The sequence below is a fragment of the Nestor notabilis genome, unplaced genomic scaffold, assembly GCF_000696875.1.
Source record: "Nestor notabilis isolate BGI_N333 unplaced genomic scaffold, ASM69687v1 scaffold1588, whole genome shotgun sequence".
NCBI lineage: Eukaryota > Metazoa > Chordata > Aves > Psittaciformes > Psittacidae > Nestor > Nestor notabilis.
In genome coordinates, this window is record NW_009941329.1 from 1 (window position 1) to 16,861 (window position 16,861).

Below are 16,861 nucleotides of genomic sequence, written 5' to 3' on the forward strand. Positions count from 1 at the left end.
CACACCGACACCTTCCTGGTGCTGCGCATCTGCAGGGGCAGAGAGGGACGTGCTGCAGCGCCCGGCACGGAGCCCGCGTCCTGCTCAGCAGAGCTCCTCACTCACCCGCACGGGGATGAGCGGCCGGGAGCTCCTAAAGCTTCCCTCGGGCTTAGCAGCAGAATGTGAGAGAGAATCTCAGGCTGGGTTGGGTGGAAGGGAGCTTAAAGCTCATCCAGCTCCAACCCCCTGCCACCTTCCACTAGAGCAGGTTGGTCCGAGCCCCTGTGCTCCTCAGCCCTAAAACCAAAGCTGCCAATGATAAACCTGACTGAGACTGAGATTGTAGCTGCTCCTACCCCGCAGCGGAACGATGCTGGATGCGCCTCTACTCCCTGCAGAGTCAACAGGCACTGAGAGGGGCCATGAAGGGCCACTCGAGATGCCTGCCCTTGCCAAGGCAGATGCTCTGAACGCCAGGCTCAGCCTCCATCCTTGCTCTCAGAGCAGGGATCTCCCAGAGCTAATCTCATCACTGCTAATTGCAGCAAACGAGACCAGAGGAGCTCTGGCACTTGCCCTGCTGCATTATACACATGCTAACAGCAGCGCCTGCCCGCAGGGAACACGCTGACTGTGTGTCTTCTGCCTTTCACAGCACCTTTCAGCAGCTCCATGTGACCGACCTTAAACTGCAGCTACATCCCAAAGAGGAGAAGCCTCTGCGAGCTGAAGGAACCCTTTCTGCTTTAGTCAGGTGTGGTGTCTGCCTCAAGATGCTGCCAGGACCAGCCTCAAAAGGGACTGTGGAAGAAAGGCATTCGTCTGGATTTGCTTTCAGCTTTAAAAGCTGAATATTCCTGTGGCTATCCCAGCTGAAGGGGAAGCCATCAGGGAAGGGAAAGGAGGCGTGTGTGGAGCAAATACATAGGAGACTCCTGCTATGGAACCTGGCAGCTGGTGGGGAAGGAAGCACTCCTCCATCCTCATCCCTTGCTGCACGAGCAGCCCTCTCCAAGGCAGCGTGAAGCCCTCTCTGGGAGAAGAAGGACCAAGCACAAAGTCACGCTCCCCGTGTGCGCAGCGAGGCAGAGCCAAGCCACCCGGAGCAGCTCCGGAGATGCCCTGCGTGGCAGCGCGCAGAGCAGAGCTCCTGACAGCTCCGGGATTTAACCAGCGGGCACTGTGGGGTGAGAGCAAGCACGTGCAGGGAAGAGAGACCCCAGGGGCTCCTCAAATTGGCAAACACTGATTCACGGGCAGCCAAGTGCAACACAGAGGAGAAGTGGGTGACACCAGCTCAGGAACCAGCTGGAAGGAGGGTGGCCGTGTACGTTGTGATGTTCCAACCCTCCCCACAGGGGAAGGCAGCCCCTCCTTTACTTGTCTGTACAGTAAAACCCCAATTTCATGCCACTGGGGTGGCCGTCACGTCACACAGGATGATGTGGACAGACAGACTGACCCGGCGCTCAGGAGGGGACCGCGCACAGCATCCCCTCAGCATCTTCTACACCCACCACATCCCAAGGTGCGGGTGAGCCCGGCAGGGTCTTACCTCCTCAAAGAGCTCCAGGCTGTAGGTGTTGTCGTCGTCGGCGAAGTAGACAATGCCAGGCTGGCTGCTGTTCTTGTGGAAGGTCTCCCTCAGCCACCTGAGGGCAAGGTTCCTCTGCATGGTCCCGCGGGGGATGCGGGGGTCCCGCATGTCCCCCCGCAGCTTGTAGTTGCGCGGGGTCTCCACGTTGAGGTGGGTGTAGTTGAGCCCCGTGTCCCGCAGCAGGCGGGTGATGAGGGGCGTGCGGCGCTGGGAATCCTCCACCAGGATCCAGTGCAGGTTGGGGACGTGCAGGAGGGTGTTGGCCAGGCGGGTCAGCTCTGCCTTCTGCACTGGCCGGCTGTAGGTGGGGGTGATGACGTGGATGGTGGGAAGGGTGTCTGACCATGGGGGCGGGCGGGTATAAACGTACTCTGTCCTCACCACCTCCACTATGTCCCGCTCCGACAGGCAGTATTCCTTGGAGTCCAAGCCTGCAGCGAGATCACGCTGGGAGTCACCACCATCATCTGAGCGAGGGTATGAGAGAGAAGAAAGAGCTGCATGGACTCAGTCCTCCAGCACCCACCCCCACCCCCGGCTGAGCCTGGGTCACCCTCGTGGGTGCAGAGGACAGGAAACAAGCTCGGATGGAGGCTTCCATAAATACAGAGATAAGTAAAGGCATCAGGGAGAAACGCACAGGAGGGAAGAAGGTTCTGCTGTTAGAAAACCAGCACCAAGCAAGGCCTGAGTGCTCAGAAGCAGCGATGTCCACAAGCACCCAGAATCCGAGAGTAACCAGGCTGGAAGTGACCCCAAGGATCATCTGGTCCAACCTTCCCAGGCAAAGCTACAGAAGAGACAAGGCTTTTGTACAGCAGTTACACCTTGATAAGGAAAACAGCAACGTGGATGGATGATGTGTCATTCCCAAAGAGCTCCATCCAGGGCTCTGGGCACCGTGTGCAGTGGGACAGGACACTGGAACATTGGGATGCAGGGAGCCGTAACTGCTGGTAATACCCGGGCAGTGAAGATCCCCCAGCAGCAGCATGTGGGGGCACTCTGCAGTACTGACAGGCCTGGGATGGGGCATGGGGAAGCAGGGAAAGACACACTTCAAATCCAGAAATGGGGGGAGGAATTAAGCCTGGAAGTGCAGGCATTGTCCTGCAAAGACTCTCACCTCTGGCTAACCTCTCCTCAGGAAGACCCTACCAGCCTCTGAGCATCACACTCAGCAGAGCAAGAGTGAACAGTGGACAGGATGCACAAGCCTTGCCAACAGAATCCTTCCCATGCAGCTCTTCCCATTCCGCCTGCCCCTGTTGTTTTCCCAGGGTGTGACTTCCAAACTTCCCCACCACTGCAGACCAGCAGGAACACCACAGTCTACAGCCAGGAGCTGGCAGAGGTGAAGGGACCCCTCCATCCAGTGTCGGAGGCAGCTGCTCTCTAGTGGGCTCATCACATTTGGAGCCATAGGGTTTGCAAAATGAGCCACCACCACCAGATGAGAAGGAATGGAACAGACGTGAGATCTGATCCAGCAGGATCACAGCACGTTACTCTTCCAGCACCACTGACTTTGACAGCAGCCCTGAACTGAATGAAGGTCTCCTGCTCCATGGCGCTGATGGGGGGAGATGTGTGTCTGGTGGGGATGGAGAGGGCCGAGGTGCCTGCACATGCTGGTGTGAGGCAAAGCACATCAGCAGACTCTGAACTGGCAATTCCAAGTGTTCGGCACAAGGAGAAGCATCTCGGGAGGAAGGGTGCAAACATGACAATGGAGAGGGAAGAGAATCTTCCATAGAAAGGACCAGCGAGGGGAAATGAGGTGGTTTTCTTCCCCTCACACAAGCCTCCCCCATACTGACCCGCAGCAGAAGGGCAGAGCCAAGAACGAAGCCTGCAAGAGCTCTCGCAGCCCTCTGGCACTGCTGCTGTGCCAAAAGCAGGATAACAGCGAGGACCTTCTGGCCAGGCAGGATCCCTCAGAGCTTCCTGCATCGATCTGGATCGGGCCAGGGCTCTGTTTGATGCTCTGTGTGAGTGGTGAGCGCGGGAGCTGATGCTCTCGTAGCACTGGGGCTCCACCAGACACTCAGGGGGAGACGCTGGCTCTTGCCTTCTCCTTCAAGCGCAGGAGCAGCAGTTTGCTGCTTTCCTGAGGACACTTAGAGCTGCTCTTTGCCTCCCGTCTCCCAGAGCTGTCTCAAGTGGCAGCTTTGTTTCCTCTGCTCTCTTGCTTTTGCAGCTCTCCTGCTCAACTTGTACGCAGGGACAACAGGAAGGGACTCCTCTGCTACGGATCATCATCCAACGAGAACAAAGCAAAGCATCTTCCTCCAGAACTCTGGGTTTAGGCCACAGAGAGCTCTCCAAGTGCAGGAAGCACATCCCATGGCTCGGAGCTTGATGTGTGTGAAGAACCCCTGTGGGCACCGGGTTCTTCCTACAGCAGAAGTGGGGAGGCTTCTGCATGAGCATGGACTGGGAGCTGAGATGAGCATGGCTGCCATGGAGGAATGAAATGAGGGAGGAGATGAGGACGAGGGAGGGATGCACAGACTGGGCATGGGCTGGTTTGAGTTCTCTCACCCTTGTGCACTGCAAGCAGTGGAGCAATGGTGCTCTGGTGCCAGACGGTGATTAGTAGCGTCCAGGGCAGAACTATCAGCACGATAGCCAGGATGTCTCGTCTCTTCGGCATCTCCAAGACTGACTGGACCCACAGCTCCTCATTACCTGACAGTGAGAACCCCAGAGACAGAACAGCAGAGCACATGGAGAACAGAAATAAATGGGCAGGAAGGAGCAAGGACACAGAGAGACAACGCGAGAGGGAGAGAGCAGCGGAGGCGACACGACTCGTGGGTCTTACCAGTGCTTACAACCCACCCATTGCAGAAGCAGGTTTGGAGGGGCCTCGGCTGCTGCCACGGGGAGCAGGAGGGCACCGCTGCAGCACGCTGCTGGGGCTGCCAGCAGGATCCTCAGGGATTCATGTGGAAGGGAACCTGCAACACAGAGCAAAGGTGAGTAGGCAGAGAAGAGCACTGCGGGGCTGCTGCGCAGGGTTCACAGTCAATCCTGCTCGGAAGAGAGCATCAAAGGGGGGTGCTGAGCAGCAGCAACGTGTCCCACCCCTCCAGGGAGAGGTGCCTCCAGCGTGCCCAGAGCCTTGCTTCCCTTCACACCCACCTCCTCCAAGCAAAAGCTGCTGAATGCTGCATTAACCAGCCCCAGCAGAAGAGGACCCTTCATCCAGGGTTCCGTTCCGTGACCCACCAGACCCTCTCCCTGAGCCAGGCAGAGCACTCAGGCTGCCTGTGCCCAATCCCTTGGGAATACAGCTCCAGTGACCCTGTGGTTTGCCCCTCACTGCCGTGCCCTCAGCTCAGACCATCCCACTGGCATCTCTGATGCAGCCCAGGCTTCCAGTGGTTCATTTCTTCCATGTCGAGGGTGTTGCAACTGGAGCACGTTAAACTGCCACGATGGCCCAGGTTGATCCAGTACAAGCCCACACAAGATTGAAGCAGCCCGTGTTCTCTCCAAGTGTCTTGGTGAGCAAAGTACATCACTTAGGAGGGACACACACGATGGACACTCTGCAAACACGGGTACTGTTCTAGTTGAAGTGAAACGGCTCCAAGAAGCCATGGGTTGTCCTTTGGAAGCGAGATTCGAGTTGCTGGATGCAACCATAGAGAAAGCTGTGCCAGAGATCATCTACGGAGCTGGGGACCCATCCACCTCACATGCACCTACCCTGGAAGGGTCTCCAACAGCAACCAGCCCCCAAACACACCCGCTTCTACAGAGAGGCAGGATTCCTGCAGGGAAGAACAGGGAAGCAGCAGGGAACCGCTTGCACAGCTCAAGGATCTGCTTTGTGCAGCCACTTTCAAGGAAGCATCTCCCAGCAATGCAGATTTGTCCCTGTTTATGCTCAGGACTGGAGAAAGCAGCCAGGGAGGAAGAAGAGGAGCTCCTCCAGCACATCCCAGCCTGCTGCTGCATCCCTGCCCAGTCAGAGACATCCTGCTGGCCCCCACGCTCCCAAAGCACCCTCAGGAAAGAGCATCCGGCCTCGTCCTTGCTGTCCCTGCAGTTGTCCCCGGGAAGCCTGGCTGAAGGAGATGGGAAGAACTCCCTTGGGGCTGCTGCGAGCAGCAAATCTGGATCCAGACAAAGCACTTCAAGCGTGTCCCCTCTCAACACGGGGTGAGGCCAGTTCTCAGTGTACCAAAGCCACGCTCCCACCTCACCAGTGAGTGTTAAAGGGTGAAATCCATTTGCTGCTGTGAACAGCATCAGCCAGGATATCCATGAGGGTACAACTGCTGGTGAGAGAAGTCACAGCTCCACAGCCCGAGACACAGGGCTTGTCCTGCAGCCCCCAAATCCCTTGTTGCCCAACCAAATGATGCCTTTTGCTGCTGTTCATGGCGCAAGGGAGGCTCGCCAAGAAGTAGAAGGGGAAAAATGATGTTCCTCCTCAAGGTATTCACTCGTCACATTACAAGTCCCCTTTTCCCAGTGCGTGCCTCCAAACCCAAACCTGCCTTTGTTCAGATTGTCCACGTTGAGGCTCCTGCTATCCCTTTTCTGCAGGGAAAAGGGAGAGGAATAAAGTGCAACACGAAGCAACTGAAAGAATACTTCCTTTTTCCAGGCTGCTCGAATCTAAGCGATTTGGGGGTTAAAATGCTTCTAACCCAAAGGTGTTTGGCATAGTTGGAACCAGCCTCCTTGGCAGGGATCTCTTCCAACATGCTGGAAGCAGAAGGGCTGTGCCACATGGTGGCAGAGATTCCCCATCCTCCGGCAGAGGGCAATGGTGTCAAGGCATGACAACATGAAAAGGGCATTCATCTCCCAGAAAAAGCTGTAAGAAAACCTGGAGCCACGTGTTAGGAACCTGCTGGATTATTAAGCACTGAAGGTTCTGCTTTAAAATGGAGTTAATTTGCCTCAGTGCTGGCGTTTGCTGTAGGAAACACTGATTCCATCTGCAATCAGGTTGTGGTTTTCCCTTCTTTCTTCCTGTGGGGCTGAGGAGTGTCATTACTCCTTGGTTTTCCCCCATTGAACAGAAGTGATTTAGAACATGTTAACCTAAAGACTTGATTGAGTTGAGTGTGTGTGTGTAGAGATATATATATATATATGTCACTAGAGTAAAAATACTGCCTGGATGTAGGAAAAACACAGACAACCCCCCCAAACAAACCCAGTCATTACAAACAGCCAGGAAATAGCAAACACACACAGCCAAATCCTACAACAAAAGCTTTACAAAGCTAATAAACACTTCAGGGTACAAAGTATTATTCTCACCAATAGCTTTGCCCCCCGGGCAAAGCATCCCTAAACCTAAACACAGGGTTCCTTTCACCTTTGGGATGGGAATAGGTCTGATCGCTGCTGGAAAACGGCCCCCAACCAGAATAAAGTGCCTATCCAGCCCAGCAGACGCTGGGGACAAGGGCTCTGTCACTGGGGGCACACACAGGCACCATCACAAAGCCTCTGTCAGAGCTGTTGGTGTTTGGCAGCAAAGGTTTGTAAAGCTCAGGCTCGAAGTAAAGGTGGTGATAAAAGCCTCTTGCTCACTGGTTACTCCGTAAGCCATTAGTGCCTCCAACCCCCATAACTTTAGTGGAGGCTATTATAAGTGTAGGAGCAAAGCTGTGGAGCTAATTACTGCTTAGTTATTAAGCAGAACACAGAGCTGAGTAATGAGCACATGGAATTCCAGGATTTCTTCCCTGTGAGGGTGCCGAGGCACTGGCACAGGGTGCCCAGAGAAGCTGTGGCTGCCTCATCCCTGGCAGTGTTCAAGGGCAGGTTGGACACAGGGGCTTGGAGCAACCTGCTCTAGTGGAAGGTGTCCCTGCCCGTGGAACCAGATGAGCTTTAAGGTCCCTTCCAACCCAAACCAGTCCGTGGTTCTCTGAGCCCTCCCAGAAGGATGCTCATCACCGTAACCATCCTTGCACTGGAGCCGACTTGTACATCCTGAAGCTGGAATTGCAAAGCAAGAACAAATGGGATCAAACCCACAGATGAGCTCACAAAAAGAAATAATATGAACCCATCTTCTCAGAACAACACTTACAATTTAAACCAAGCATGAGCAAAGGGGATCAAGGGAGCTCAACACCAGCACAATTAGCTTCTGGAACTTATTGCCACAGGATACTAAGAAGAACAAGAACTTAACAGGATTCCAAACAGGATTAGTCGTGTATGTGAATAAAAAATGCATATCCAGGATGAGAATGAGCCACCCACCAGCTTGGGAAACAGAAACCCTGGAGCTTCGGAGCTTCAGCCACGTTTTAACAAGCACCAGGAACTTCCTCTTCTGCAGATGCAGACTCATCTTCCCCCCCACTGCTCCACCTCGGTCCGAGCTAGGAACAGGGCAGGAGATGTGCTGCCCTCAGGGATGCACTGTTGTCATTCCGGGTTGGCAATGCTTGCCCCAGACTCCCTGCCAAGCCAGGCGAGCTGTGGGTGACAGGTCTGGGCTGAGAAAGCATTCGCAGCACTCAATACTTCTTCATAAACGGCTGCACTTCACACATGGGTTTTAAAAAGCATCTCCATCACGACGAAAAGCTGTTGGATTTACAGCCCACTTCCAAAGGGAAAGACAAACGAGAGTTGTTTTCTTCAGGGAAAAGCTGATGACACCCAGGAGAAGTGGTTTGACTTTCTTTAAGGTTGAATGCTGAGTGAGTGCTCCAGCAAGTGGCTCCTTCGAGGGCTTCTCCATCAAGCCTCCTCAAGCTGGTGACACCACGATACCTTCAGTTATACCTCTGCTCAGCTCAGACCACATCCACACTGCCGGAACCACCCAGAGCCTCTGCTTCCACCCCTGTGGTGTGTTTTGCACTGAGTATTTTGCTCACTGCTGCCTTCCATGGATGTTAAAAAGTGACATTAACAAAGGATGACCCAATTTCAACATGACTGGACTAAATTCCACAGCTCCAAAACACCCTTTGCATATGCTATGTCCAAAGGGTTGGGAGAGTTACACAATACCCCCTGTACGAGAGGATGGAAGGACCAAGCCTCACCTTGCCAACCTGCACTGCCTCAGAACCTGCAATACCCTAATCTCTTGGTAGTTAATTGTTCCCTTCTGCTGTTAGTGCTGGAGAGAAGCCCCAGGCTCTGATGCACTGAATGAGGGGTGTAGGATTGTGTGGATCCCTGTTTGGATTGTGGGGTACCCTGTGGGCTGCCTCTGGCACTGACCCATGAAGAGCTGTGCCCAGCAAGCCACAGACCCTCCTCGAATCTCCCTGCTGGCTCTGCAGGACATTCCCAACTCCAGACCTGGAGCTGGGGCTGCTCCCCCCACACGCTGCTGCCTCTTCGACTCGCTGGGAGACGGGGCTGGGGCAGGAGCCACTGTTTGGCTGGGGCTCAGGGCTCCATACCCAAGAGCTGACTTCACAGCCTCCAGCACTCCCTTTGAATGACTGAGTTCTTCCCTAGCCCTGAAAGGAATTAAATCCTGCTCTATTTAAAAAGAGTTATTAATAACCTGATTCCAATGCATACAAAAAGAAGGCTGGCAGAGCGAGTGAGCAAGCTGGCCCTCTCCACTGCAGCAAGCCACCACCGGGCACCTCAGCACCTTCCCGACTTTGCAAAACCTTAAATTCCTTTCTTTTCAACAGCAAAATCCAGTGTCTTAAAGGTGGTTTTTTGAAGGCTGGGGGGAAATCCAACCTGCTGGCACCCAAATTCCCCTCGAGAGCTGTTGTAAGCACCAGTCCTGCAAGATGCCACTGAAGGACAACTGCTTGGCGGGAGCTGTTGTTGGGTTGCTGGATGGGGTGCGCATGTCCAGGCTGCGAGGAGCATCCACCGTGCTCCTGCTCGGGGGATGCAACGTGTTGTAAATGCACACACACGGCATCTCCTCCACGCTCTGCACTAAGCAGAGTCCTTGTTAGGTGCGGCCTGAGCAACAACCCCCTCCAGCAGCTCAGCAGCAGCAGCTCAGCACCCCTCAGCGCTGCAGGATGGATCTCGGTGCCGGCAGCAGCGCTTGCAGGGGCAGGGCTGGCTCGCAGCAGGTTTCCTCTCCTCTCCCAGGATGGATCCAGCAAAGAGCTCACTCAGCTCCTTGGTCAGCCAAAAAATCACAGCCAAGAGCATCAGAGCAATCCCTAGGGAAAAGCCCCAGCTCCCGGGACCTGAGAGGTCAGAATAACATGGACCCATCTGCCACCTGAGAGGCATTTGGAAGGAAACGAGTTCCCTTCTTTTGCCATGCCCCCACTATGCCAGGCCAATAAAGCCAGAGCTATTCCAGCCCTGGCAGGGAGGTGCGATTTGGCTCTCGCTTTGTCTCCGAGTGGGAAAGACTAATTCTACCAGTTTCACCAGCTCCCAATGGAAGCCTGGATCCAGCTCCATCCTCCCCCGTGGCTCGGTGCCTTTGGCTCACCTGCACCTCAGCTTGCTCTAGGGCTGAGATGAAAATAGCTGCTACTGTTGGACGGGAATCACAGGGCTGGAGCAGCTCAATACAGCAATGGCACAAGCACTGCTGCCTGGCGAGCTGGCAAAGCACAGCTCACACTGACCGAGGGCCTGGGGAAGGTCAGTGCTCCTAAATTTAGCCTCACCCAAGGGCCAGATCTTCCCCATACGAATAAGAAACCAAGTGAGGCTGGAGACAGAATGAAGCAGTGAACAAGCAACCCTCGCAGGCAGAGCAGCACCTCTGAACACCTCTCCCTGCTGCCCAGCTCCCCAGTACCAACCCCTGCCGTTTCCAAGAGCATCTTCACCTGCTTGGCCGAGCACCATCCTGCCACCCAGCCGCTGGGACACAGGGATCTCCAAGAGGCACATGGAATGTGGCACGGAGCGAGCTGCAGCCCCAGCTGATGGACAGACAGACCCCCCTGCAGTGCTTGACTTGCAAGGTGAGGAGCGAGACGAGCCCTTGGGGAGAACCTGGAGGGGTTTGTAATGGCTGCTCTAAGAATACTGTAATCATGCAGTAATTACAGTGCATCTCAAATCAGCCACACAAATTGCAGCCTTATTATGCCTGTCACCTACCTTGTGTGGCAGGGACACAGAGACAGGCCACCCCCTGCCCGAGGAGGGAACAGGGTTAGGAGTAACCCAAAGCACAGCCCCATCGCACTCCAAGAGACCAGGACCACATCGTGCTGCACCTCAAGGCACAACACTCCATGAAGTCAGGTTGATTTTGCCTTTTTGGAATGCAACAGATACCTGCGAGCCCAAGAGCAGCTCCTTGGTGTTGGATTGGAGCTGTCAGTCTTCCAAATGGCATTCAGCTTTAGGAACACGAGTTACTGCACTGATGGAGAGGCAGAGCAGCGAGGGGGGCTGGGGCAGGGAGGGGGGATCAGTGCTGCATGGGGCCCTAAAGCAGCTCGAGGGCATGGGGCTTGCTGACCAATGCAGAATGCAGGCTGTGAAAACGAGGGGTGCAGCACATCTTGGGGGGGACATCCTGGCACATCTTCCCTCTGTCCTGCTGGCATAAAAGAGAAGAACTTCCTCTTGCAGTCCCTCTGGATGTGATGCTTCTCCTCCAGCTCCAACCCCCTGCCACTAGAGCAGGTCGCTCCAAGCCCCTGTGTCCCTTGAACACTGCCAGGGATGGGGCATTCACCACTTCCTTGGGCATCCCATGATTTCCAAGCCGAAAGGGCACCGAGGTAATAGCTGATCCCAACCAGCTCCCATGGGTGAGGCGAGAGCTTCGGAGGGTTCCAACAAAGCCTGTGCCACCAGATGTCAGGTTTCCCAAAGCCACCTTAGATCCCTGAGGTCAAAGCACCCCTTCCACACACTCATCCTGCTCCTGCACCCCCCAGCGCAGCCAGCAGCACTATATGCTGTGCAGTTCCTCCCCGAGCCCAGCACCTGGTACCAGTGACAATCATCCCAGCATCCTCCCAATGCCATGGACAACTCCTCCTCCACTAAAATCCTTTGGGCTTTATTTATGGAAAGGCACCTTTTATTGCCATTTGTGCTTCTTCCTGAGGCTGCTGTGCCAGGCTGGAGGCAGAGACAGTATCTACACCTCCAGGATCCAGACAGCTCCACCTTGCTGCCAAGGGATTCATCCTGGAGTGCTGTTATTCACAGTTATGCCTGCCAGGCCCCTTCTCAATGCTCTTGGCTGCTTCCACTTGGGGAATTTCAGAGCTAAAGTAACCAGTAACTGATAGAATAACTATAAGGTACATGGCTGAGCCAGCCAAGAGTTGAGCTCTCACCACACCACCTTCTCTTTGAACCATCTCCTGCCATGCCTGAATCCTGCTGCTCCGGCCAAGCCAGCACATCCAAACCCACGAGCATCCTTCCCTGTGCACGCCAACAGCTTCCCACACAGGTAGAGTTGTCCTGGCCTCACCCTCACCACTCACATTCCACCCAGTCTTCTCAGTTTTAGCACTTCCTGGGTGCCAGGAATGCTGCTCATCTAAGGGACACCCAGGAACAGCTCCTCCCAAACCCTTGCAGGAGGTCATTCCAGCAAGCTCTCTGGAAAGGAGTCATGCCCCATGGATGTGCCACTGTTCTACGGCAGACACTGGAGTCTCACTCATTCCAAAGTGACTCCGTACCTCCAGCCTCCACAGCCAGCTCCCTGTTCATCCCAGTGGATCACAACCCACCTGAATAACCCCACATCCCCCAGCCAAAGCCAGCCTCTCCTGCATCCCCTGGGAAGGGCACAGCATCCCTGGCCCTCAGCACGGCTGCAGGGAGCCTGCAGAGAGTGCCATGAGCTGGCTGGCAGGCTCGCAAGGGTGGCAGGCTTGTGGCACATTCTACTTCTCTCTCCCAAATTAGAAGCAAAACGTGCCACTAGAAAGTCAGGTGAAAGCAAAAGGCTGCTCCTCAGCATCGCTGCGTGAGGCAGCATCTTAAAGCAGCCCCAGGTGCTGGGGTGCAGCCCTGCTTTGTGCTGGCCCTGGCACACACATGGTGCAGGTTCCTGTGCCAGGGGCTAAGCACAGCCCCAGCGGGAGGGGTGCAGAGCTGCCCCCATCCTCTGATCCCTGCGGAGGCTCCTCCAGCTTTGTTACAGGGAGGGACAGGAGTTAACAGCCCTGGGAGGCTGCTCCCTCATCATCTGCTTAATGTACCTACAGCTCGGCACCACCGCTCTCCTCCGGGATGCTCCATAAACCCCAGCCTTTCCCTTGGGCTCGCAGTGACAGGGGTGGCAGGGAAGTGCCACGGTGCCCACAGGGGGACAGTGATTTGAGCACGTTGCCATAGGGCCCTGCAGAGTTATTGCCATAGCTGGGAGGCACCTAATGTGCAGGGGTGACACCAAACAGCCAAGTTTGCTTCCTTTCCATCGAGCCTGAATCTGAGCGTGGCAGTGTTAGAGCTGCCCTGGGTTGGGTGATGGCTCCTACACCCAGTGAAGCACAGGGGATGATGTGTTCTGGAAAGAAGCAGAGCACACCACCAGAAAGGTGCTTCCCACAGATCCAATTCCTACCATAGGAACTGCATCAGCACGAGGCTGGAAGACATGAGCTGGAGCTGGGGAAAGCTCACTTGGATGCACTAGCCAGAAGCACTGCAGGGTATTGGCGTCTCAGCACACCTCCAGGGCTCCTCTCCGTGTCCCAGCCTATGGGATTCAGATGGAATAACCTCCCAGGACTCCAAGAGAAATCCATGGATACACATCTCTTCTTTAGCTTGAGGAGCTGCTAAACAGATGGACAAACAAAGGAGGGGATCTAAGGCGTGGAGCCAGAATGCTTCAGCACCAGGGTGGTATTTATAGAGGAGCCCAGGGGGAGGTACCCCAGCACCCACTCCACTGTCACGCTGCAGCTTGCTCAGCACCCACACACATATGCACCCAGCAGAGCGCAGGATCACCTTCACCCTCCCTTTGTGCCACCAGGACAAGAGCATGGGCTGTGCAAAGCTGCCCCTTAGCAAAAGGGATGGGGAGAGGAGTGGTGCTTTTCCCTCCCTGAGAGCCGGAGCGGGCCCCGAGTCACACGGGCATTATGTTATGATAAAGCTGGAAGTATTATAAATGCTTTGCATGCCAGACAAATCCTGGAGCAGGCTTCCAAATCCCCTCCAAATCCCCACTTGCATCTCTGCAGTCATCCATTCATGAAATCCAGAGCAGAGCCTCAGCATCCATCCCTTTGCTCCTGGTCTCTTTCCGGCAGAGTGGAAGCGAGGCACAGACAAGGTGTTTCTTCTGGATTAGCCTCCTTTTGTGTTTCAGGTGCTGAACCTGAGGAGGAAACTGCTGGGGCATTCCAGGATGGCATTGAGGAAGGCAGCTGAGCCAAATCCATGCCCTTCCCCTGGAAGTGAAGCATGTCTCATTCTGCCTCTCCATCACCAGCAAGCAGCCGTGTTTTCTCTGTCCATCCTGGTCACTTCCAAGCTCCGGTGCACGGACTTGATGTTCCCAGCACCAAGGACTCTGGAGCATCAAACCACACCTCAGGAGCTAACAATACACAGCATTCCAAGGCAACGGAGAGGCTGGAGCTGGGCCAGCAGTGACCAATGCATTAGCACACCCTTGGAGAGCTAATACATCACCTGCTCTTAAAGAACAGCACAGGAAGCCTTGCACAGAAGATGAGCTCTTGTCCCATCTTTAGGAAAACAGCTCAGATCCAGGCAGGAAGGGGATTTGGAGCCTGTCTCTCTTTATTCTGCTGTCACTGCCCAGCACATCATGCGGATAGGATAGCTGCAGGAGGGGTTTGGGAGCTGGCAAAGTGCTTGAAGCCATGTGGTGCTTGGGCAGGACAGGGCATTTCTCAGAGAGCAGCCCGGAGTATGTGCACATCTGCACACAGCTGTACAGGGGGAGAACACGCGCTGCTGTAGGCACAGACAGCAGAGGGGTGCAAAGCTGCCTGTGCACAGCCTGCCTTGGGAAGTGGGACTTGGAACAGGCTCGGAGAACAGGAGGGAAGGACTAAAGTGGGACAAAGCCACCAGCAAGAGACCAGGATCTGCTCCCTGGCACGGTGAAGTGTGATTCCATCAAGCTCCCAGTGCCTCAGCTCCCTGGAGCTGTGGAGTTCCCATTAAAGGATGTGGGAGGATATATTCAACAGTGACTAACTTGCTGTATCACTTGGAGCTCTTGGGAGTGTCCACGTGTCGAGATGAGGGTACAAAGACTCATTCACCCTGAGGTCTCCACTCAGCAAAGCCCTTATTAGCTCCTGGAGGTGAATCCAACCACCCCAAACGCAACCAACTGGGGCTCACAGGAGGGAAAGGAGACTCTGTCCTCACTCTTCAGCCCTCGTGCTTGGCAAAGACCACTCCTCCTGCCACCAGAGAAGGCAGGTAACCAATTTGGGATCCCCACAAGCAAAGCTTGGAAGACAACACGATACAGAGAACAAGGACTTAGGAAGAAGACACAGGAGCACCACGTCAGGCCTGGGCCATGGACCAGGGGACAGTCCCTCCCGAGGCTTGGGGCACTATCCCCCCTGAGTCCCGTGGATGGCTTGGGAAGCGGTGGGATGCCAGCTAACAGCTGCATGGCATGGGAGACCACTCAGAGCCACCAACTTCACTTTCCTCCCTCTGTCATTCGCATTGAACCAGGGGAAGGAAATCACTGCTCAGCTCCCTTCCCATTCCAGCAGCATCCACTGTCCTGCTGGCTCTGGCCACTTCCAGAGCCTTGATCCCTGCCACAGAATTAGCCCTCCTGGGTGAAACCTCCCTTCCCCAGAACAGCACCTGTATTCCCCAGTGCTCTGAAGCTGACACTGTGCTACGTACAGAAAGAAGATATTTCACCCTCTTTTCCCCAGATGCCTCCATTTTTGACCTTTTTGACCCCAGCTCTCTCAGGTGAGCCCAAAATCCCAACCACTTTAAGCCTGCAGCTGGCATTGGAGAGCTGTGTCCAGAGAAGTACATGGACAAGGCAAGTGAGAGCTTGGGTGAGTTAGAATTCCCTGCTATGAGCAAGGGAGAAACAAAGGAATGACTTGGAGCTCCACAGCCCTTCTTCCATTTCCATGTGCACACAAGTTCACTACAGTTTGGACAAGTATGTACAGCCCCATCCAATGCACTGCAAAGACTCTTCCAGCCCCAGCCCTGGACCAGGAGCTCCTGAGATGTGCACGGACATCAAGTGGTGGCTCATGACTTCCTGCACTGTGTGCACCCAAGTGGGGACTTGTGTGATGCGTCACTACCTAAAAACCAAAGCAAATGCTGCCTAACCTCATGCCAAGAGCCATCAAGAAGCCCCTGAAGGCAACAGGGAGGGGATGGACAGCACAGAACTAGTGGGTATTACAGCAGCAAGATAGCGAGGGCCACCCAGCCAGGATCTCCACTTGCTGGGATTAACTGGATCTGGGCTCCACAGCTGTAAAGATGAGGTTCTCCTCAGTGCTTTCCCAAACACCTGGGCTAAACCACCTCCCAGTACCAGCTGAAGTTGTGCTTCTGGTCTGACAGAGAGGAATCAGGACTCTCAGGGTCAGAGAGCCAGGAACTGAGTCAGCCAGAGGCCCAGCAGGGAAAAGGGAAGCATCATTTGATGAGGGCTTCATTGATCACCACGGACTTCCTCCCCCATAATCACTGTTTTTCACTCCCACAGCATAAGACGACACAGAGATCACTCCTCAGCTGGCAAAGCATCGCTCAGCCATCTCCTGTGCCTCCAAAAGACAGCCCTCAGAAAGCTTTTCCCTTTAAGCAGCCCCAAAGTTGGCTCTCACCACCACTGGCACGAATGAAAGGGATTTCAGTTCCCCCTCCTCCTAAATCCATCCCTTTCTGTCGCGAAGAAAAGGCAGAGGATGACCAAGGGGAGGGAAAAGCAACTCTCCCAGTGGCTTCTCACCTCTCAGCCTCCTGCACGGAGGCACTGGAGGGCTGGAAGGGCGCGGGGCCATTGTATTCCCCACGGGAGGAAGCCCACGGAGCGGGTGCAGGGCTGGGAGGGCAGGGCTGGGAGCACAGTGTATCTGATCCATACCCCAGCCTGAAAAAGGTGGGGACACACACACACACACACACACACACAATCATCTCCTGCAGCCCCCGGAACCCATTCTGCATCCTCTACATACCCGGGGAGGGGTAGAAGAATGAGTCTTCCCTGCTTCCTCCCAGCCGCATGCACACATCCACACACACCCTGGGCATAAAGGAGCTCTGTCCTGCCCAGCTCAGCCATGCAATGCCTGCAAGAGGCAGGAGTTACCTTATTCCCACAGCCTGAGCCTCCTCCTCTCTCCATCGTGGCTGGGG

The 16,861-nt window shown here is 55.0% G+C and overlaps 1 protein-coding gene across 1 annotated transcript; it reads right to left on the bottom strand.

Moving 5' to 3' along the window:
- Nucleotides 1–5: 5 nt before the first annotated feature.
- On the bottom strand, nucleotides 6–16,860 carry LOC104410589 (galactosylgalactosylxylosylprotein 3-beta-glucuronosyltransferase 1; the record flags this gene model as incomplete). Its single annotated transcript, XM_010020811.1, has 5 exons — nucleotides 16,815–16,860; nucleotides 4,407–4,542; nucleotides 4,124–4,270; nucleotides 1,538–2,046; nucleotides 6–29 (listed from the first exon to the last, which is right to left on the bottom strand). Coding segments are annotated over exons 3-5 (645 nt in total), but the record flags the coding sequence as incomplete, so codon positions are not given.
- Between the last annotated feature and the right edge of the window lies 1 nt (nucleotide 16,861).